General features: G+C 39.8%; 1 protein-coding gene across 1 annotated transcript in view; it reads right to left on the reverse strand.

Annotated features, from left to right (window-relative positions):
• obscnb (obscurin, cytoskeletal calmodulin and titin-interacting RhoGEF b) overlaps positions 1-22151 on the reverse strand; it is a 56427-nt gene that overhangs the window by 33282 nt on the left and 994 nt on the right. The window contains 33 exon segments of the mRNA XM_051098132.1: positions 581-847; positions 968-1237; positions 1325-1594; positions 2853-2910; positions 2912-3120; positions 3212-3478; positions 3645-3911; positions 4014-4283; positions 4707-4973; positions 5114-5218; positions 5311-5472; positions 5563-5716; positions 5832-5944; positions 6630-6896; positions 6990-7256; positions 7334-7603; positions 7681-7947; positions 8215-8490; positions 8592-8867; positions 9660-9935; positions 10364-10639; positions 11092-11367; positions 11567-11842; positions 11952-12227; positions 12350-12625; positions 13022-13297; positions 14899-15067; positions 15230-15336; positions 15422-15688; positions 15780-16082; positions 17200-17460; positions 17564-17833; positions 19195-20299. Coding sequence (XP_050954089.1) covers positions 581-847; positions 968-1237; positions 1325-1594; positions 2853-2910; positions 2912-3120; positions 3212-3478; positions 3645-3911; positions 4014-4283; positions 4707-4973; positions 5114-5218; positions 5311-5472; positions 5563-5716; positions 5832-5944; positions 6630-6896; positions 6990-7256; positions 7334-7603; positions 7681-7947; positions 8215-8490; positions 8592-8867; positions 9660-9935; positions 10364-10639; positions 11092-11367; positions 11567-11842; positions 11952-12227; positions 12350-12625; positions 13022-13297; positions 14899-15067; positions 15230-15336; positions 15422-15688; positions 15780-16082; positions 17200-17460; positions 17564-17833; positions 19195-20290 — 8707 coding nt within the window. The 5' untranslated portion in view covers positions 20291-20299.

Genomic DNA, 22151 nt, shown 5'->3' on the forward strand with positions numbered 1-22151 from the left:
AGGATATCACCTGGAAATCACACAACAGCATCTTTATAAAAACTAACTGACCTACCAGAAAAAATAGATTATATTCCAGATATCTAAGACAAGGAGTCTGATCCAAATAAAAATCTTGTAACTTACTAAGAACTAAGAACAGGTAACAACAATTCTTTTTTTCAAGACTTTTTAACCACATTTTCACCAAACTATCTTGCTAAAAATCTAAATAACATGTAGAATACTAACATAATTGTAAAAGTACAATATAAAAGTACAAATTTTCTAAACTGAGATGATCCCAGATGACCACACAGGAACCCAAAAGTGAAATGTCAAATGCAACACATACTGTACAACATATATTTTGAATCAAATTTAAACTGTACTTACCAGAAATATTTTCAAAGACCACTAAGACATCAAAAAAAACACTGTACATCAAAGCTTTAAACATAAACAAACAGTAGAGTGAATCCATCTAACAATAATAACATTCTTCGGCTTATTCTTTTCTAGCTCAAAAAATACATTGCTATAATCAACAAAAAATAAAGATTTCTGACTTCTGTGTTAAGTGAGAAAGCCAGCTTCTTACCTTTCACTGTCAGTTTGGCTGTACTCTTCGTTGAGCCAATGTCACAGGTGTATGCCTCGCTGTCATTCTTCTCCAGATCCTTCACTTTGAGGATGAGGACGGTTCCCTTTTGCGTAAGCTCATACCTTCCTCCAGCCTTGATCTCCTTTGTTCCTTTCAGCCAGGTGACTTTAGAGGCAGGTTGGGCTGTCTCACATTCAAAGGCGACAGCACTCTTCTCTTCTGCAGTGGTATCCTTTAGCTCACGAATGAATTTGTTGGCCAGTTCTACAGAAGGGACGAAATACTAAAGTAAATATATCTCCTCTTTAGAGGTGTGAGATTACCCCCGTTGTGTATTTAAAGGAGGGATGACAGAATCTAAAACCATTATTTTCAAACCCTTGCCTTTGATCTCCAGTTTAGCCTTGGAGGTTGGACCACCGGTGATCTCACAGCTGTATTCCCCAGAGTCTTTTTCATTGACGTTACGGATTGTCAGCTTTACAAGAGTCTTCTCTTGACTGATTTCATATTTCTGGCTTTTTCTGATAGACTTGCCATCCTTTGACCACTTGACGTCCAGTCCGGATTGAGAAAGCTCACAGGAGAATGTGGCATCTTCACCAATTTTGGCACTGACACCCTGAAGCTCTTTAGATACCTTAGGAGCTTCACCTAGGTCCCAAAACAAGATACAACTTGATTAATCAAAGCTATATTTGTGTAACACCTATACTACAACTCATTACATACCCTGCTTACCCTCCACAGTAAGTTGTGCCTTTGCGCTCAAATCCTTGAGAGCGAAGACCACCTCACCGGAATCAGAAGCTGAGACGGCTTTGATTGTTAAGGCATACTTGCGCCCTTGTCTGCTTATCTGGAAACGGCCTCCATCAGTGACAGGTTGGCCTTTTAGGCTCCAGGTGCACTTCTCTGAACTTTCTCGGGACAAGATACACTCAAATGTGCAGTTTTCACCTGCTTTGGCCTCTACTGACTTAAGACGCTTGGTGATGCCAATGTGGATATCTGGGGTCAACAGCAAACACATTAATACATTAATAACTTCATCTGTTTTCATAAAAACATAAATATAAAAATATAACTGCAAGCAGCGATTATTGGGGTTCAAGCGCTTTAAGGCATTTAAGCACGTATGAAAAAAGACATTATTTAGCAAGCCTGTAACCACCTAAATGAATGATTTAAAAAAGCATTTTTGGGAAATCTTGACGTCCCATGGTAACTAGGAATTCACAAGCTCCAGTGTGGATGCAGAACACTTAAGAAGAGATGATGCCAACCCCACAGAGGACTTCAGATGATGCCAACCCTGAAAACATACAGCACTACCGAATTCTGCTACTAATTTATAGTGTTCTTTGTCTGTTTGATTGTCATTAATTGATCTTTACCACACATCTCTGCCATATGTACATCAAGCTACTACTACATATATTGTAAAAATGTCAATTTGGTGTAAAGCTGCTTTGCAACGATATGTATCGTGAAAAGCGCTATACAAATAAATTTGAATTGAATTGAATTGAATTGAAATCTTGGTAAATTACCACAGAAATATAATGTTTTTTTTAACAGTTATTACTGTTATAGTGCCAACTGTGGTATGATCAGCAGGTGTCATTAAGTTTTGAGTTTTCCTTTAGGCTTTATAGGATTTGGGGTAAATTTGGACAGGCCCCTTTTCAAAAAGACACCTTTATAGTTTCCAAAGAGTCAATTTAATTTGTTTTTAGATAATTATTGAGAGTCCAGAGAACTATACTGTAGTGTTCTTTCCCAGATTGAGCAAAAAACTAGGAATAGTTTGCAAAAGTAGCTCTTCTCAATCATTTCACAATTTAATTGACAGCAGTAATTCTAGAGGCAAAGTTGTCCAGAGTGAGGAGTTCTATCATATGATATGAATATCTTGTGTATGTGCGAAACAACGTGAAAAATGCAATATCGACCCCCCCGTTGCTTTCACTTTTTTTTGAGTTGAAAGTTCAACTTTTTTTTGATAATTATTGAAATTCACTCTCCAGAGAATCTTCTTGCACTGGTTTGGTTTCAATCAGGTGAAAAACCTAGGACTAGTTCGTAAGTAGATTGACTTTGTCGGCGGTGTGAGTACTACCATCCCTCCAAGTTTTTTGTCTCTACGACTTACAATTTGGTCTGTACAATCAGTTTCACATGGAGATCACTATATAACCCATATCTACAACAAAATTACACTACAGTCATTGTAGCACAACAGTACTACATAAGTTTGTTGTCATACCTCTAACAGTGACCTTGGATTTGGAGAGGTCTGTGCCAAGATCACAGCTGTACTCCCCCGGCATCAGCTTGCGTGACATCATGGATAGTAAGTCCCAAGGTCTTACCATCATGGAGGAGCTCATACTTTTTGCCTGGTGACAGGACTGTACCATCTTTGTGCCACACAGGGGCCACTCTGGGCTTTGAGGCTTCACACTTAAGTGTAACTGTACCCTTCTCCTCTGCAACTACATCATCCAGCAACTTCAGGAAGATGGCTTTCTTCTCTGGATGTCAATAAAAAAAAAGTGCATTAAGCCAAAACCTGGTCAACCTGGTGTAAATATGCTTTATTTAGATATAGTCATACAACCCCACCTTTGACCTTTAGGGAGACTGTTTCTTTTACATCCCTGATGCTGAATGACACCTTCCCACCATCCTCAGGTGCAAGGTTCTTGAGGGTGAGCGTATGGGTCTTATCCACATGGGTGATAGCATTGACCTCATTATTGAAGAGCAACTTGTCATTAAGTGTCCACTGGACCTCTTCGTCAGCATAGTTAACCTCGCAGGTGAACACAGCATCGCCATCTTCATCCACTTCCACGTCTTTGAGATGTTTGGTGATCTGGATTTTACGCACTATGTATGTCAGAAAAATATTTTATTATTTATTTTACCAACATTATCTATATAATCAGTGTTTGGCGTAGTCAAAGCACAAGCAGCTCTAACCCTAACGGGTTGGATGTATAAAGGGAATGCAATTTGAAACAACATGCTTCGAATGCCTTCTTTGTGACTTTACCTTCTACTTTGAGAACGGCTTTGCTCTCACAGGCCCCGACCTGACAGCGATACTCTCCAGAGTCCTCTGCACTCAAAGCTTGTATGACCAGCTGCACATTGGCGTCCTTTTGCTTCATGCTGTACTTGCTAGAAGCCTCCAAAGCGGTTTGACCCTTAAACCACCGTACTTCTTTTGGTGGGGCAGTGAACTTGCAGGATAGTGTGGTGGAAGTCTTCTCCTTGGCAGACATGTCTTTGAGAGGCTCCAGGACTTCAATGGGACGCTCTATGGGATGATATGAACAGTGATGTTGAAAATAAACACAAAGTGTACAGTGATGCACAATTTGGAGTGGCTGTTTTGCAAATCTTGGTTAAAGTGTTTAACCTTTCACTTTGAGCTCGGCTGTTGATTTGCTCTTTCCAGCGGTGAACTGTACCGGGCCTGACATGGAGGCCTTGGTCTTCTTAAAAGTGAGGCGGTGCATGGTTCCCTCTTTCTCCATCTCGATATCTGCACTCTCCTTCAGCTGTTCGCCATTTAGTGTCCACTTCACTGGCTTGACTGTCTCCACGCTGACTTCCACCTCAAAGTGGGCAGCAAACGGCTCAGTCACCTCCACAGAACTCAGCTCCCGTACTATGCTGATAGCTTGCTCTGAAGGTTGCGATGAGACAGTATAGTGCTGTCAAAAATTGGCTAAATCAAACATGTTTGTGTAGTAGAATTCTTTAATAACACTTTCGACTTAAGAGTCTTTCGACTAATGAAACTGCATGAAAATAAAACAAAATGCATGGAAGGTGAATTCATATAACAGTACATTCAATTGTAAGCAAGCATAAATTTGTCCCAGTTTGGAAAATTAATGAGATAAATATGAAATCACATACAAAGCTCATTCTTGTCTGTTGCAGATCAATCAAAAACTGATCCACAAACTGTTATCAAATAATTAACAACATGCAACCGCATTTTGTACTCTTTTCAAAAGTGTTTTAGTTTGTAGTTGATCGTGCTTCATGAACTCATGTTGTGATTTCATTCTAAAACTTTATTTTATTTTTTGAATTTGTTTACCCTCTACTAGTAGCTGACACGAAGTCTTATCATCAACGGCGTCACACATGTACGTATCCTCATCATCAGAATCCACATCGACGATGGTGAGCTTCCTGTAGATGTCCTCACTGGTGATCTCGTGCTTCTTGCTGGGTTTGATCTCTGACTTGTTCTTGTACCATGTGACTTTAGCGTTGGCCCGTGACACCTGACACTCTAAGTATGCGCGGTGTTTGTACATGGCGATTTTGTCTCTCAGTTTCTTCACAAATCTGACAGGCAGTTCTGTAATGATTATAAGGGAGCTTAAGGGATCTACAGATTTGTTAGGCAACTGTAGAAATGCTACACAGCCCAGGCTGTAGTTTATTAGTCTTAACACTAAATTCAAAATGCGTGCAGATATGAAAGACAAGACAACGAACCTTTAACCTTCAGTTTAGCGGTTGAAGAGGCCTTCTCAGCTGTGAACTTGATTTCACCTGCGTCCTCAGCCTTTACAGATTTGAAAAGTAGAACGTATGTTCTTCCTAAGACATAGAATGTTAAATGAGTTTGAGAGCTATTAATTTTTGCATTTTGTAAACATAGAAAATTAAAAGGTCCATTTTCTTCAACTCACCCTCTTGCCTTGTCTTTATATTGTCTCCGGCTTTGAGTTTAGCATCTCCTTTGTGCCACTGAGCCTCGACTTCATCGTGAGAGACCTCACAGACAAACGATGCACTCTCCTTCTCTGTCACCTGCACATCTTGCAGCGGCTTCACTATTTTAATATCTCTGGCTGCAAGAATTCAAATACAAACATTTATATAAGTAACACTAAAAAATGCTTGAGTTCAGCACGTCCCACTCAGAAGTTGTTCATCTTTACCGTGAACAGTGAGCTTGGCTGAAGTATTGTCATCGGATGTTCTACATACATACTGGCCCTGGTCTTCATATGCACACTTTTGGATAATGAGAGTGCGCTTGTTTGCCTGGGAATGGATGCCAAATTTCTTTCCTGGCTTTAGTTCCTCATCATCCTGATGGAGAAATAATGACACAGTTACATTTTTCCTGTTTTCAAATCATTTTGTATTTCATTCATATGTGACTACACAATTTGTTTTTTAACAATTCTGAATCAAATACTAATACCTTAAACCACTTGACCTCAGCATTTGCTCTTGACACCTCACATTCAAAAGTGACTTTCTCCTTTTCAGGAGAACTGATATCCCGTAGAGGTTTGAGGATCTTCGCAGCAGGCTCTGTGCACACAACACCAATAATTAGGGTTGCAATTGTTATAGATTCTAACATTGGTTACGCTTTTGTTCATTAGTTTGCATAAACCTTACTAAACTTGCAATACGTGTAAATGGGATATATTGTGGCCATTCGTTTAGTTTGTCTGGTGGAATAGACAAAAAGTACTAAACCTAATAATACACTTTATATGATGTTATGCTAAACATCTTACTGAGTCTTGCTATTCAGGCTAACCCAAAAATGAAAATTCCATCATTAATTACTCACCCTCATGTCCTTCCAAACACATAAGACCTTTGTTTATCTTTAGAACACAAATTAAGATATTTTTGGTGAAATCCATGAGCTTTCTGACCATGCATAGACAGCAATGCAACTGACATGTTCAAGACCCAGAAAGGACATCACTAAAATAGTCCATGTGACGTATTCTTGTAGCTTCATAACATTATAGCTAAACCACTGATATCACATGGACTTTTTCATTGATGTCCTTACTACCTTTCTGGGCCTCGAACGTGTCAGTAGCTGTCTATACAGGGTCAGAAAGCTCACAGATTTCATTAAAATCTTATAATCTGTGTTTCAAAGTTGAACAAAGGTCTTACAAGTTTGGAATGACATGAGGGTAAGTAATTAAAGACAGAATTTTCATTTTTGAGTGAACCCAGTTTATACACTCACCTGTAACAATTAGTTTGCCAGAAGTATGGACATCCTCAGCTTGGAAAGTAATAGTTCCACCATCACTTATCTTCAGCTGGGACATAGTCAAGCAGTGCTTGTTGCCCTGTGCTGTAATGATGATATTGGGTCCTGCCTTTAGTTTCTTTCCATCTTTGTTCCAGGAACCTTCTACATCAGCCTTGCTGAGTTCCACCTCCATAGTGATGGTCTCCTTTTCTTGCACTTTCGTCTCTTTTAGGCCTTTTACTATTTGAATCTTCTTAACTGAATGAGAAAAAACAATGGAAGTCAATAAATAAAATGTTTATTTTATAATTTGCATTGGTCATAAAATATTATGGTAGAAAGAATCCATACTCTCTACTGTCAGTTTGGCCTGGGTCTTGTCATCTAGAGTTTCACATGAGTAATGTCCTCTGTCGGCATACGCCACACTCTTGAAGACCAAAGCCTGCTTGGCACCATCCACCTGGATTCCCATATTTTCTCCTTGCTGTAGTACCACACCGTTCTTCATCCACTTCACATCTTTTGAGGGTTTACTCAGCTCCACTTCCAAACGAACGGTGTCCTGCTCAGTCACAGTCATATCTGCAAGCTTCTTCTTGAATGTGACTGGAAGCTCTGTAAAATACAGATACATTTGTATTGAGAAACACATAGTCTGTGTGCTTCCTGACAATATGTTGCATTATCCTTACGTTGTACTTGGAGAGTGGCTTTGCACAGTTTTCCCTCGGCATCAATAGTGATCTCTCCTGCATCCTCCAGAGTGACAGCTGTGATGGTGAGGGAATGGCTGCTTCCTCCATGAGCGATCTTAAATTTGGGACTTGCTGTTATTGGAACGTCATTACGCAGCCATCTGACGCTCACATCGGCTGGTGTGATGGAGCATTTAAAGATGGCCTCTTTGCCTTCATTTGCAACAACATTGTTCAGTTTTGTAGTGAACCTCACCAGACGTGGGGCTGTGGGAAATTAGATTGTCACTTAAAACCAATATCACTTAAAACATCAATGACTTTCAGACTCTAATGGTTCACACCTTTAGTAGTGACTTTGGTGGAGGTCTTGTCATCTTTGCATTCGCAGCTGTATTCCCCTTCATCCTCCTGAGCCACAGCGGATACAGTTAAGATGCAGTTGGTGCCATCAGTGCGGATGCTGAATCTGCCACCTGGTTTGATTTCTTTGCCATTATGCTTCCAAAGGACATTACTTGTTGCTTTGTTGAGACTGCAGGAAAGTGTCATGGTGCTTTCTAGTACTGCAGACAATGGCTGCAATGGCACCACAAACTTTAAAGGTACATCTACAGGGAATAGATGAGGGAAAGATTAAATCATATTTTGTCTGCATTTAGTTTGATTCATTATTTCAATAAGTGCAATTATATCTAACACAATTTACTTTGTAAAATACAGATGTGTAAGCATTAATTGAATTGAATTTAAAAAAACAAACAAACATGAAAACTGGCATTAAACTGTTAAAATGAGCAAATATGATCTTGAGACGTTATCAACACCTTAAACCATTTGTACTTTTTCTTACTTTGAAATTGCAAATTAGCTTTTACCTTTGACCTGAACTTTGAACTCCACCTTGTCATCAGCCGTCTGACAAGAGTAGGTGCCAGCATCTTTAGATTCAGAGGACTTAACGATGAGGATACGTGAGCAACCTTCCTGTTTCATCTCATACTTCGATCCGTCTTTCAGTTCTACTCCATCCCTGAACCACTTAACACTACAATTCTCTGACATCACCTCGGTTTTTAAAACCACCTTTTCTGTTGACTCGACCATCATGGTTTCTTTTGTCACGGATGTCTTCTGGAATTTGGTAGAAACATCTGAGGAAAAAATAGGAAATAATCACTTAATGTAACCATGTTCTGAAAGAAGACAAGTATGTTGATTCATGGAAGTCTGTTAATGTGCTAGAAAATCTTACCTTCCATCTGAAGCTTGAAGAGAAGTTTTTCATTCCCAACTTCACAGGTGTATTCTCCAGCATCCTTCTTCTCCACATTATCCAGCACCAGTTGACGGATCTTGCCCTTTGACTCCATGTGGACAGTCTTACTGGAGCTTAACTGCTTGCCATTCTTGAACCATTTCACCTCAGTCTTGAGGTCAGAAACTTCACAGCTCAGTGTGGCTTTTTGGGAGGCTAAAACCTTTACTTCCTTCTGATAGGAGTCTTTGTTGGTAAAGGCAGCTTTGAGCTCTAATAAGAAGAGAGTTTACTTAATTCAAAAAGACAAAGTCAATACTCCTCTGCTGAAAAATCCAGCATAAACCAGCATGGATTTCAAGCTGGTCCAAGCTGGTTTATGATGGTTAGTGCTGGTGTAGTGCTGGTCCAGGCTGGTTTATGCTGGTTAGTGCTGGTACAGCTTGGTTTATACTGGTATAGTGCTGGTCCAGGCTGGTTTATGCTAATATAATGCTGATCTATGCTGGTTATTGCTGGTATAATGCTGGTCTACGCTGGTTAGTTCTGGTATTATGCTGGCCCAGGCTGGTTTATGCTGGTATAGTGATGGCCTATGCGGGTAAATTCTGGTATAATAATATAATAATATTATATAATAATAATTCTGGTTGTGGTCCTGCTGGGATCATACCAGCACCCAAAATACAATAAATGCTGGTCCACCAGCACACCAGCATCCCAAGCTGGTCCCAGCATGCATAATATACCTTATGCTGGTCCACCAGCACATCTGTTTACTGTGCTGAGGACAAGCAAACCAGCATCCCATGCTGGGATCCAGCAATCCAGCAACCAGCGTCCTATGCTGGTGACCAGTAAACCAGTAACCAGCAACCCAAGCTGGGGACCAGAAAACCAGCATGCAAATATACCTTATGCTGGTAACCAGCAATGCCAGATTTTTCAGCAGGGTAGGGTTGCAGTTAAATTGAATATGACAAAACATAAGAAATATTTTCATGGCAGCTTTTAAATAACCCAAAGAAGATTGTCAAGGTGAACAGTCAAAAATGGTTTCCATACCTGTCACCTGAATCTTAAATGGCAGCTTTTCGTTCCCAGCTTCACAGATGTATTCTCCAGCATCCTTCTTCTCCACATTCTCCAGCACCAGCTGGCGGCTCTTGCCCTTTGACTCCATGTGGATGGTCTTACTGGAGCTCAGCTGCTTGCCATCCTTAAACCATTTCACCTCAGTTTTGGTGTCAGAAACCTCACAGCTTAGTGTGGCTTTTTGGGAAGCAGCTACTTTGACTTCCTTCTGGTAGGAATCCTTGTTGGAGAAGGCGGCTTGAATATCTAGTTGGGCAGGCATATGGATCCAATATTAAAAAACAGTATTCTTTAAGTAAATATTTTACTTTAAGTTATAAACATCAAATACTACAAGGACTGAATGGTTGAGAAATCCAGAAAAGATACAAAAAATCATAGAATGTGTATTGCAGACTACTGCTTTTTCAGTAGCATTGAAATAAGCAAGAAATTGCTTTTTAATTTTAAAATGACCTCTTCTTGAACAGAAAAACTATGCATCACTAAATCTACAAACATAAGTTAATTGTATGTTACTCAATGGTCTCTTTCACCAAGGAAAATGACATTTTACCAATGTAAAATTAGCTTTTGTCAGCCTTCATTCATTGATTGCAATTTTAATTTCATTCATAAGGAAGAAATACTAAAATAGAAACAGCCAAAAGACAAACACAAGGATGTTCCCATACCTGTCACTTGAATTTTAAAGCCAATTTTCTCGTTTCCGACCTCACAGGTGTATTCTCCAGCATCCTTCTTCTCCACATTCTCCAGCACCAGCTGACGGCTCTTGCCCTTTGACTCCATGTGGAGAGTCTTACTTGAGCTCAATTGCTTGCCATCCTTGAACCATTTCACTTCAGTCTTGAGGTCAGAAACTTCACAGCTCAGTGTGGCTTTTTGAGAAGTAGCTACTTTGACTTCCTTCTGGTAGGAGTCCTTGTTGGAGAAGGCAGCTTGAATATCTGGTTGGGCAGGCATATTGTAACATGGATTCAAAATTAGAAAACCGTATTTTTTGAGTAAATATTTCACTTTTAGTTATAGACATCAAATACTGCAAGGACTTAATGGTTGAGAAATCCAGAAGAGATCAAAAATCAAGAAAGCAAACAAATCCAAATCTCACTGCAGACTATTACTATTTCAGTAGCATTGAAATGAGGAAAAAATTGTTTTTTAATATTTATATTACTTCTTCTTGAACAGAAAAATTATGCATCAATAAATCTACAAACATAAATTAATTCTATCTTATGCAATACTCTCTTTCACCAAAGACAAACTCTTTCGCTACATATAAAAGTAGCTTTTTTCAAGCTTAATTGATTGATTGTAATTTAGATTTCTTTCATAAGGAAGAAATACTAAAATAGAAACAGACAACCAAAAGACAAACATAAGAATATTCCCATACCTGTCACCTGAATTTTAAAGGCAAGTTTCTCATTTCCGACCTCACAGGTGTATTCTCCAACATCCTTCTTCTCCACATTCTCTAGCACTAGCTGACGGCTCTTGCCTTTTGACTCCATGTGGACGGTCCTACTGGAGCTCAATTGCTTGCCATCCTTGAACCATTTCACCTCGGTCTTAAGGTCAGAAACTTCACAGCTCAGTGTGGCTTTTTGTGAAGCTGTTACTTTGACTTCCTTCTGATAGGAGTCCTTGTTGGTGAAGGCAGCTTGAATGTCTGGTTGGGCAATGGACAGTATCAATAAACAGTATGCCCTGAGTGAATATATCACTTAAGATAATGTATAACATATGTATATAAGACGTTTTGAAGACACATTAATAAAATCTTGTGGAAAACTTTTTTGACCAGAGGCAATGCATAAATCACACTCTTCCGTTTAACCCAACAGACAAACACAAGGAAGTTTCCATACCTGTCACTTGAATTTTAAAGGCAAGTTTCTCATTTCCAGCTTCGCAGGTATATTCCCCAGCATCTTTCTTCTCCACATTCTCCAGCACCAGTTGCCGGCTCTTGCCCTTTGACTCCATGTATACAGTCTTACTGGAGCTTAACTGCTTGCCATCCTTGAACCATTTCACCTCAGTCTTGACATCAGAAACTTCACAGCTCAGTGTGGCTTTCTGTGAGGCTGAAACCTTCACTTCCTTCTGATAAGAGTCTTTGTTGGAGAAGGTGGCTTGAATGTCTAGCGCAGAAATCAAGATTTGGGAAAATAGTCTTAGAAACTGCATTTAGTTTTATGTAAAGTCACTGGAACCTTAAAAAAAGCCAAAACACTGGCATGTTGTTCTTACCTTCCACCCGAATCTTAAAGACCAGCTTTTCATTTCCAACTTCACAGGTATATTCTCCAGCATCCCTTTTTTCCACATTCTCCAGCACTAGCTGACGGCTCTTGCCCTTTGACTCCATGTGGATGGTCTTACTGGAGCTCAACTGCTTACCATCCTTGAACCATTTCACCTCTGTCTTGGGGTCAGAGACCTCACAGCTCAGTGTGGCCTTCTGGGAAACTGCTACTTTGACCTCCTTCTGGTAGGAGTCCTTGCTGGAGAAGGCGGCTTGAATGTCTGGTGCAGGAATCAAGATTTAGAAATACAGTATCAGAAAACATGTAAACATTGGTTTGGTCATGGTTGATTGAGACAATGGAACCTTAAAAAAAGCCAAGACTCTGGCATCTTTGTCTTACCTTCCACCCGAATCTTAAAGACCAACTTTTCATTTCCAGCTTCACAGGTATATTCTCCAGCATCCTTCATTTCCACATTCTCCAGCACCAGCTGACGGCTCTTGCCTTTTGACTCCACGTGAACGGTCTTACTGGAAATCAACTGCTTGCCATCCTTGAACCATTTCACTTCAGTTTTGGCATCAGAGACTTCACAGCTCAGTGTAGCCTTCTGGGAGGTTGAAACCTTCACCTCCTTCTGATAGGAGTCTTTGTTGGAGAAAGCAGCACGAGTTTCTAAAAAGAACATTCATTGTTTTAGTAAAACATCAAAAAAGATGCAGTTCTGCAAACATCTCCAAAATTGGAAAAATACACTCTAATGATTGTTTCACAAGACTAGAATTGATCTAGAATTGTCTAAAAAGATCTGTCCCTTCGAAGGTCCATTACTGTCCTCAGTAAGATCTGATACTGATAAATGACATGCTAAACTTTAATATAACTTATACAAGGCTGGTATAACTATTAATTTTACTTATTAAATCATTTATTAGCTGTAAGAGCATTTAGCGTTTAGCTTCACTGTTCAAAAAACCATAAAGTTATGACATTAATTAGGTATTGTGGCATGTCTGATTAATCCCGCTCATTTTAATTTTTAGTTTCAGACTAATTAGCGCATAGTCTTACCTTTTATCTTGACCAGGAATGTCATTTTGTCCTCTGCCGTCTCACACGAGTAGTGTCCTTCATCGCTCTGCTTGGCACCCCTGATGACCAGCTTCCTTTGTGTCCCCTGAGATATAAAAGTTGTCCTCTTGTCCTCCATTATTTCTGTCTGTTCTTTCTTCCACACAACAGCAGTTCCAGGAGAAGCAACCTCACATCTCAACACCACGTCGCCCACCAGAGCATCACTCTCCTGGGGCTGAGCCCTCGGCTTGTTAACAAACTTAGCTGGTTCTTCTGTTAGGTGGAAAATGGAAGATTAGATGCCACATCTCTCTGTGATTTTGACTTGATTAGGAATAGGAAATACATTATAAAACACACATTAAACATAAAAATTTGACAGTCAAAAATGCTGACAACCCAAACTCTCTTCTCCTACATTTTAATGTTGTGTACACATCAAAAGCACTCGTCACATCCCAGAGTATACTGAATGTGATACCTGAAAGTGCAAGAGTGCTAAGCAGATCTGTTACCTGACAAACGCACCCTTCAACACTTCCTGTTGAGCAGCTAAAGCCCAGCTGCTTTTAGCTGTCAACACTGACTGCTTACACCATATATTCACTCTGAACCTTATGTACTTTTTGTGCTGGGATATAAAGCACTCACTACTCAGCACTGATTTTAATTGCAAACAGCATGCACCAGTGTGTATTTCTCTCCTATTATTTGGTTGGAAGGATGCGTTTTTCACTATAAACACAATTTAAAGTTCCACTTTAATTTATGCAAATTAAGTGTAAATACAGTTGAGGTCAAACGTTTACGTATATCTTGCAGAATCTGCCAAATATTTGTCCTGAACAGTCAAACTGCCCGCTGTTCTTCAGAAAAATCATTCAGGTTCCACAAATTCTTTGTTTTTTCAGCATTTTTGTGTATTTGAACCCTTTTCAACAATGACTGTATGATTTTGAGATCCATCTTTTCACACTAAGGACAACTGTTGGATTCATATGCAACTATTACAGAAGGTTCAAACTTTCACTGATGCTTCAGAAAGAAAAACGATGCATTAAGAGCCAGGGGTGAAAACTTTTGAACAGAATGAAGATGTGTACAGTTTTCTTATTTTGCCTAAATATCATATTTTTTCATGTAGATACTTACATGTTTCCCTGATTACATGTTACATGTTACATTTACCCTGATATTCAAATTCAAAACGTTTTCACCCTCCAGCTCTTCATGCATTGTTTTTCCTTCTGAAGCAACATTGAGCATTTGAACCTTCTGTGATAGTTGCATATGAGTTTCTCAGTTGTCCTCAGTGTGAAAAGATGGATCTCAAAATCATACAGACATTGTTGGAAAGGGTTCAAATACACAAAAATGCTTAATTTTTTTTTAAAAAAAACTAAGAATTTTTGGGACCTGAAGAATTTTTAGATTTTTCTGAAGAACTGCAGGCAGTTTAACTGTTCAGGACAAACAAGGGACTTATGAACAACTATCACTAAATAAAAAAATTAAAACAAAACAAAACAAAAAAAAACAGCTGTGGATCATTGAGGTAACAACAGTATTAAGAATCAAATGCATGTAAACTTTTGAACAGGGTCATTTTTATAATTCAACTATTATTTTTCTCTTGTGGACTATATGTAAATGTCTTTTATGAGAAATATCTTATTCAGGTCAGTACTAAATCAAAAATAACATGCATTTTGTATGATCCCTCTTATTTTGGTAAAATAATTAACATATTGCAGATTCTGCAAGGTGTATGTAAATTTTTGACCTCAACTGTATAAGTTATTATAAATGGAGGCAATAAAATAACACAAGATAACTGAAGGTCAGTAACTAAGGAGGAAGGTGGCTCGTTTCACCTTTAAGGGAAAGTTGGACAGACATTTTATCGCCATCGCACACGCATTCATAGATGCCCACGTCTTCACTGTCAACGTTGTGGACTGTCAGTATACGTTTGCGGTCCACACTTATGGCTTCATATTTTTTACCCATCCTCAGCTCTTTCCCATTCTTCATCCAAACAACCTGAAGCACAGACAGTACATGTAGTTATATTTCAAAATGAACATCCACACACTTATTAGACATTTGGAGTTTGTCCCTTTGCATTTTAAAGTTGGTTGAACAAGACCGTTTTAACTGGTACAGGATTTTTTATTATTTTGACCAAAAAGTGCATGTTGTCACCTGGACACTTGAATCGGATACTTCTGTGTACATCTGAGCAGAGGAGTGCATGCTGAAAGTAAACACCTCCACCTGAGAAGACTTGTTGGTGAAACGTGCAGGTGCGGCTAGAGAAGATCAATGAAAAATATCATGAACGCTTAGAAAGTTATTTTGCTTACAGCAAGTTTTCACAAACTTTTTCTTGCTTACCTTTCACACTAAGTGTGGCAACACTTTGAGATCCGCCACCCACAAACTTGATCTGTGCTCCATTTAGTTCCATGGACACCTCCCTGATGACCAGCGTGTGTGTGGTCTTTGAGCGTGTGATCAGATACTCATAACCGCTGCGGATCATTCTGTCATTTATGGTCCAAGAGCCAGAACATACGGCTGAGAGATCCACAGTGAAGGTTGCTTCTTCACCTACATGTGCACTGCCGTTCATCAGGGCTGTCTTCACTGATGCTGTGGGCTCTGATGAAATAAATTCCAACATATTTACTGAAAAACAATGATTTGAAACTGTTTCTGTATGTAGTTTAAATATGGAAATTAGCTTTCTCACCAAGGTAGAACGTTCCAGGAACCTCCAAGTAGGAACTCTGGCCAAAATCATTGACCGCTGAGATACGGAACTGATAGCTTGCCTCTTCTGGAATTTCACTGATAGTGTATTCAGTTCTAGACACAGTCGTACTAGTGACTTTAACCCAGGTTTGGGCTCCCACCTTCCTGCGCTCCACGATATAGCCGGTGATGGGTACAGGCCGTTCGCTGTCTGGTGGAGACCAGCACAGTGTGATCGATGAATCTGTCTTGTTCCGCACCACTGGCTCAACTGGGGGATCCGGAGGATGTTTCCTTGGTGCTGGAGTCAAAGTTTATAATAGTGTTAATCTCAGTACATGTGAAAAGCAATTATGGTGCCTGTTGAAACACCATCAAAGAAATGTACCAGTAGAGTCACCACCAAGTCAAAAGTTTACATACACCTTGCAGAATCTGCAAAATGTTAATTATTTTTACCAAAATAAGAGGGATCATACAAAATGCATGTTATTTTTTATTTAGTAATGGCCTAAATTAGATATTTCACATAGAAGACGTTTACATATAGTCCACAAGAGAAAATAATAGTTGAATTTATACAAATGACCCTGTTCAAAAGTTTACACACACTTGATTCCTAATATTGTGAAAGATCCACAGCTGTTTTTTTGTTTAGTGATAGTTATTCATGAGTCCCTTGTTTGTCCTGAGCAGTTAAACTGCCTGCTGTTCTTCAAAAAAATTATTCAGGTCCCACAAATTCTTTGGTTTATAGGCATTTTTGTGCATTTGAACCCTTTCTAACAATGACTGTGTGATTTTGAGATCCATCTTTTCTCACCTAAGACAACTGAGGGACTCATATGCAACTATTACAGAAGGTTCAAACGCTCACTGATGCTGCAGAAGGAAAAACAATGCATTAAGATCCGGGGGGTGAAAACTTTTGGAATTTGAAGATCAGTGTAAATGAATTTATTTTGTCTTCTGGGGAACATGTAAGTATCTCCTGTAGCTTCTGAAGGGCAGTACAAAATGAAAAAACTACAATATTTAGGCAAAATAAGAAAAATGTACACATCTTCACTCTGTTCAAAAGTATACACCCCTCGCTCTTAATGCATAATTTTTCCTTCTGAAGCATTAGTGAGCATTTGAACCTTTTGTAATACTCCCTCGGTTGTCCTCCGTGTGAAAAGATGGATCTCAAAATCATACAGTCATTGTTGTAAAGGGTTCAAATACACAAAATCGCTGAAAAACCAAAGAATTTTTGGGACCTGAAGGACTTTTCTGAAGAACAGCATATTCTAGTAACTGCTGTGTCATTCGATTTGACTTGATTACTGTGGTAACATTTTTGTGGACATTTTCAAATTATAAGAAAACAGGAAACCTTTTGGAAAGTTTGTGGTCTGATTTACAAATGCATTCACCTGTGACAGAGAAGCGGGTGGATGTTTTGCAGTCACGGGCGATGAAGGCCACCTCGCCCGAGTCCTCCGCAGTACATTCACGAATGGTCAGTGTGTACTGCCTGTTAATGCGGGCGATAATAATTCGGGAGTCCTCTTTCAGCCTCTCCCCATTCCTGGTCCAGTATGCATCATCTACCGGTTTCTCCAGTTCCACACAGAAGATCACGGTATCGCTAACCGGCACCACTGTCCTCCTCGGCAGCTTTTTAGTGATGTTGCCTGAAAGTGCAGAGAAAAATCACTTTGTGCTGCACCAGGTTAAAGCAATTCAGCATCATTCTAGCCAACCATATTGGAATGGCTTCCTCTCTGGAGTTTTTACCCAGCACTGTAAGTTCGGCCACAGTGCGGCTGCCTTCCTTCATCTCACAGATGTACACGGCATCATCATTGGTGGTGACATTATGAATAGTAAGGCGGCGCAGGGTCCCCTCCACATCCATGCGGTACTTGGAACTTTCCTCCAGACGGGTCTCCTCCATAAACCAGCTGGCCTTTGTGTTCGGCACTGGCACCTCACACTGCAAAGTTGCGGTTTCCTTTTCCTTAACCTCGACATCCTGCAGCTTCTTTTTGAAGGGAATTTGTGGCTCTGGGAAGGACATATGTTTAGTGAACATAGAGAAGACATAGTGTATGAAGTAATATCTTTCTCCAAGAATATGGTACACCTCAGATGAATCTTAGCCAGTTCAGCTAAAGTGAACCAGAAGGGAAACCAGCTGCAAGTGACCTTTTTGGTGTTCAGAACATAAGTGGACTTCAAAGTGGGGGAAACACCCTTTAAATAAAGCTGACCATCAAATAAAATGAATGCATTACTGAGATTATATGAAGTTTAATCTGTTTGTGTGCAAAATACAGACTTACAGGAGAGTCTGTACTTTACCAGCTTAAAGTCAATCACTTGAAATCTGAACATGTTCACTAAAAAACAGTCTTAAATGTCATGAACTTCACACTCCTAATCCCTTCACATGGACGCCACTGCACTTTGCACTGCAATGGTGAACTGGCATTCGGCTAAGTTTCTGTGACCTTTCTCTCAGGTGCCTGTGGCACCAAGATTAAGACATAGTAACAAGTGGCAAAACATTATTGCTACACTTCTGGCTAAAATTAGAACTCCATATGAATACAGAATGTTTACATCTGTGCAGATCATTATTTTAGGTAGGCTTAGTTGACACAATTTGGATACAGATTAATTTCACAAACCCTGAACACGTCACTTGGAAAGTCACTCACGTAATGGTGTCAGAAGTGATTTTGCAGCTAGCTATCACAACAACTGTGAGCTAATCATCACTAGCAGAAAATAGGTGTAATGCTACACCCTCGTTGAACACTTACAAGCACTTTGCTAAGCAGAGACTGAGCTGGAAAGCAAAGATGGCTGTCATTAGATGATAAAATTTCACTTTAAAGTTGGTGATTTATTAGGGCAAACTATATTTTAACAGAGTCATTATTGTGCTGACGTACATTGTAGTCTTATGTGCCAGCCTCAATAAAATTATGACATTCTTTGACTGATTCATGATTTTGTAAACCACTGTACTTGTGTAGTTCTAATATTACATTTTCTTTATGATTGCACAAATCTGTTCACTTTTGGTTAGTGATTGGCTAAGTGCATAAGACCAAGTGTAAACACCCCCTCAAGCCATTGCAATCCAAAAACTCAACCACCTCAGGAGGAGACTTATGCAAGGCATGACTCAGATAAGTATAAATGGATCTGGTTGTTCAAGCCACAAACGAAAACTTTGCTTCTCCCAAAAAGGACTACTTAGTGCATGCAAGTTTACAAGCTTTAAACATTATATGGGGTTAAAGTGAACATTAAAGTTCTTCTGCTTTGATCCAAGTGTAAACTGAATGTAGACACTTATTCTGACAGCAAATGGATCAATTAGGATGCATAAAGTGCCCTGCAGACATTATTCTTACCTTTGACAATCACTAGCACAGCGCTATAGGTTTGTCCAGCCAAGTTGGATGCATTGCAGGTGTACAGCCCATTATCATTTTGCTTGCAGTAGAGCACCTTGAGGATGAAATTCTCAGCCTGGTCCTCATACATAACATGTCTGCGACCCTCGCTGATGTTCGCCCCATCTTTCCTCCAGATGATCTGAGGTTTGGGATGGCCTGTGACGAAGCAGCTAAGCTTTGCATGTTTACCCTCGGTCACCGTGCAGGTGCGGGTGAACACACCTTTGGGCAACATGCTGGTTAAGGCCGAAACCCTTTGCTGTTGATCATAGGCAAGTCCCAAGCTTCCAAGCTCCTCTGTAATCATGGAAGACGAAGTTGTAAGCGCAGCTGAGGAGCTTTCCATGGTGCGGTATAAGGAGATGTCCTTCCGCATCTCTTGTTTGCGCTTCTGCATGTGCGAGAGGAGGGATGTGCTCTTGTCTGCATTTAGGAGACGAGTATCTTGAAGGTCGACCACCAGAGCAGCAGCGGCCTGAGCGCGACCGATGGAGTTCTGGGCACGGCAGGTGTAGGTACCGCTGTCCAAGCTCCTAACGCTCTGGATCCTCAAGGAGCTGGAGTCACTTTCTGAGGTTATCTTGATGCGGTTGGTCTCACCCAGGTAGCGACCATCCTTTTCCCAATCAAAGTTGGGTGTTGGATGGGCTGCCACCCGGCAGTAGAAGGTAACATCACCCCCTAGACCCACACGGGTGGAGACAGGCTTTACTGTAAACGTTGGGGCCCGATCAGTCACAGTTTCCGGCAGTCCCACCTTCAGGGTCACAGCTGCGTATGCCTCTCCGACGTTGTTCTTGGCACGACACATGTACTGACCGCTGTCTTCAAGAGTCAGATCATAGATGGTAAGTCGGTAAACGTCACCATCTTCTACTGTTTTGAAGCGTCCACCTGCAGAAAGACGCATCTTTTCTTTCTCCCAGGTGACCACAGGAACGGGGTTTCCCACAATTGTGCAGCTGAGGGAGGCATCGCGTCCCACGCACAGCGAGAAGGCCTTGGGTCGAGTTAGGAAGCGTGGAGCCCCACCAAACAGATTCTGATCCATTCCTGCTTTCTGCAGAGATGAAACAACACACTTTAATAAAAGCTAAAGTTGTGGTCTATGCATAGAGAAGAAACACTGAGATTATATAAACGTTTTACACATTTGCACCCTGTCGCCATTACATCTTGCTACTAAACTCAAGGACATTTCTGGAAAGCTGCTTTTCAAATTAGCATAGTGGGGTAAGTTGAGCCAGTGGGTAAGCTGACCCACCCCCCTGTATCTTGGCAACTGTACAGTTTAACAGTCATGTGACCATGTGTTTTGGAATTACACATAATTTCTGCCAGACTGTGAATAGGAGAAACACATGGGAGAGTGGAAGACACCCATTTACTTGAAAAACTGTTTTTGGCTTGTCAAAGTAAAATTTTAGCATAACGGATGCCATTGCAGTTACATCAGCAAAGCAAATGTATCCAGGTCTAAAAATATTTCTGATGCATATAGGTGATTTAGCAACATATAAAACCATGCAAATAATTTAGCTAAATATTTGCCTGAATTTTTTAACTAGCTAGTTTTTTTCCAAAATGCCAGCTATGGGGAAAGTTGAGCCAACAATTTAACTTATCCCACCATAAAGCACTGAAGTTAAGGTTTTCCAGCCTCTGGTTTGTCATATATACACATATTATTTGTAGTTTATTTGATAGAGACAATGTACAAATGCACCAGATTCTTCTCTGAGAACCAGAAGATGCCTTTCACCACATTATAATAAGATCTTTTCACCTGTAAACCCTAAGGGTCTGTTCAATATTGAATCTTTTGACTAAAATGTTTATTAGTTTCAGTGACATTTATTCCTTCATTCTAATTCAATTTTGATTTAATTTTACTCAACTAACTCTCTGTTTAGTCTGTTTTTGGGAAGGTTAAAACTTTGGTGTTTGATAAACTTCATTTGACTGGTCTTATTTCATTTAGGTTGGCTTTAAGAAAAGAAATATGACTGTTTGATTTTTTGAAAGAGGTAAATTATCTTTAAAATTCACCCTGGTTTGAATCAGATTCAATCAGATGGTTCATCTTACCCACTGACTCGGGTCAACTTACCCCTAACCTGGGGCAAACTGAGCCACAGGAACACTTTTTTATAAGAAACCATATTTTTAGAACGCTTTGTCATAGATACTTTCTGATAATTTGAAATGATTGGAAACATCCTGTACTTGTACTTTTGCCTCATTTTCCCTTATCTTGAAGACAACACAAGTAAAAATGTCTCATCTTACCCCACCCTCCCCTACTGTATGCCACCTTGAATAAAGAGGGTCTGCTAATGACAAATAACCATGTCAAGAAGATCCTGAAATAGACATTTTGAGAAATCAGAGATGCCTACTTTAAAAGATGCCCACTTAAACCTCTCCAGTATCCCACCACAAATTTGCGATAATGCTAGTTGGTTGATAGAGTCAAGTGTATAAACAAAGCATTAAAACAAGTTTGTCATGCTTGAGAATTCATCCTTTTTTTATTTGTCTATCAGATGCACAAGCCGATTATGACATACTGTAATAATGTCACAACACTACTACACTCTCCTGCATGCAATAAAATTAAAAGCAGAGCAGGACAGCTCATTGATATCTTTGGTCCATTTTTCCAAATGAGCAACTGTGAATGTAAAGGGACTAAAAGTTAGGTGGCTTTTGTTCATAGGGACATTAGTACATAGATGACATCAGAGCAAATGAACATGGACTAGAAGACAACAAAACATGGGGTGGTCAAAATGAACACTTTCCACTTTTGGTAGAACTTTAAACAGAATGACACATAAAAGAACTGGGAAGCCTTCTATCTAGAATCACTAAACATATTAACCTACATCTTTATAAAATGAAAGGTCAAC

Source organism: Labeo rohita, chromosome 24, assembly GCF_022985175.1.
Source record: "Labeo rohita strain BAU-BD-2019 chromosome 24, IGBB_LRoh.1.0, whole genome shotgun sequence".
NCBI classification, from domain to species: Eukaryota; Metazoa; Chordata; class Actinopteri; order Cypriniformes; family Cyprinidae; genus Labeo; species Labeo rohita.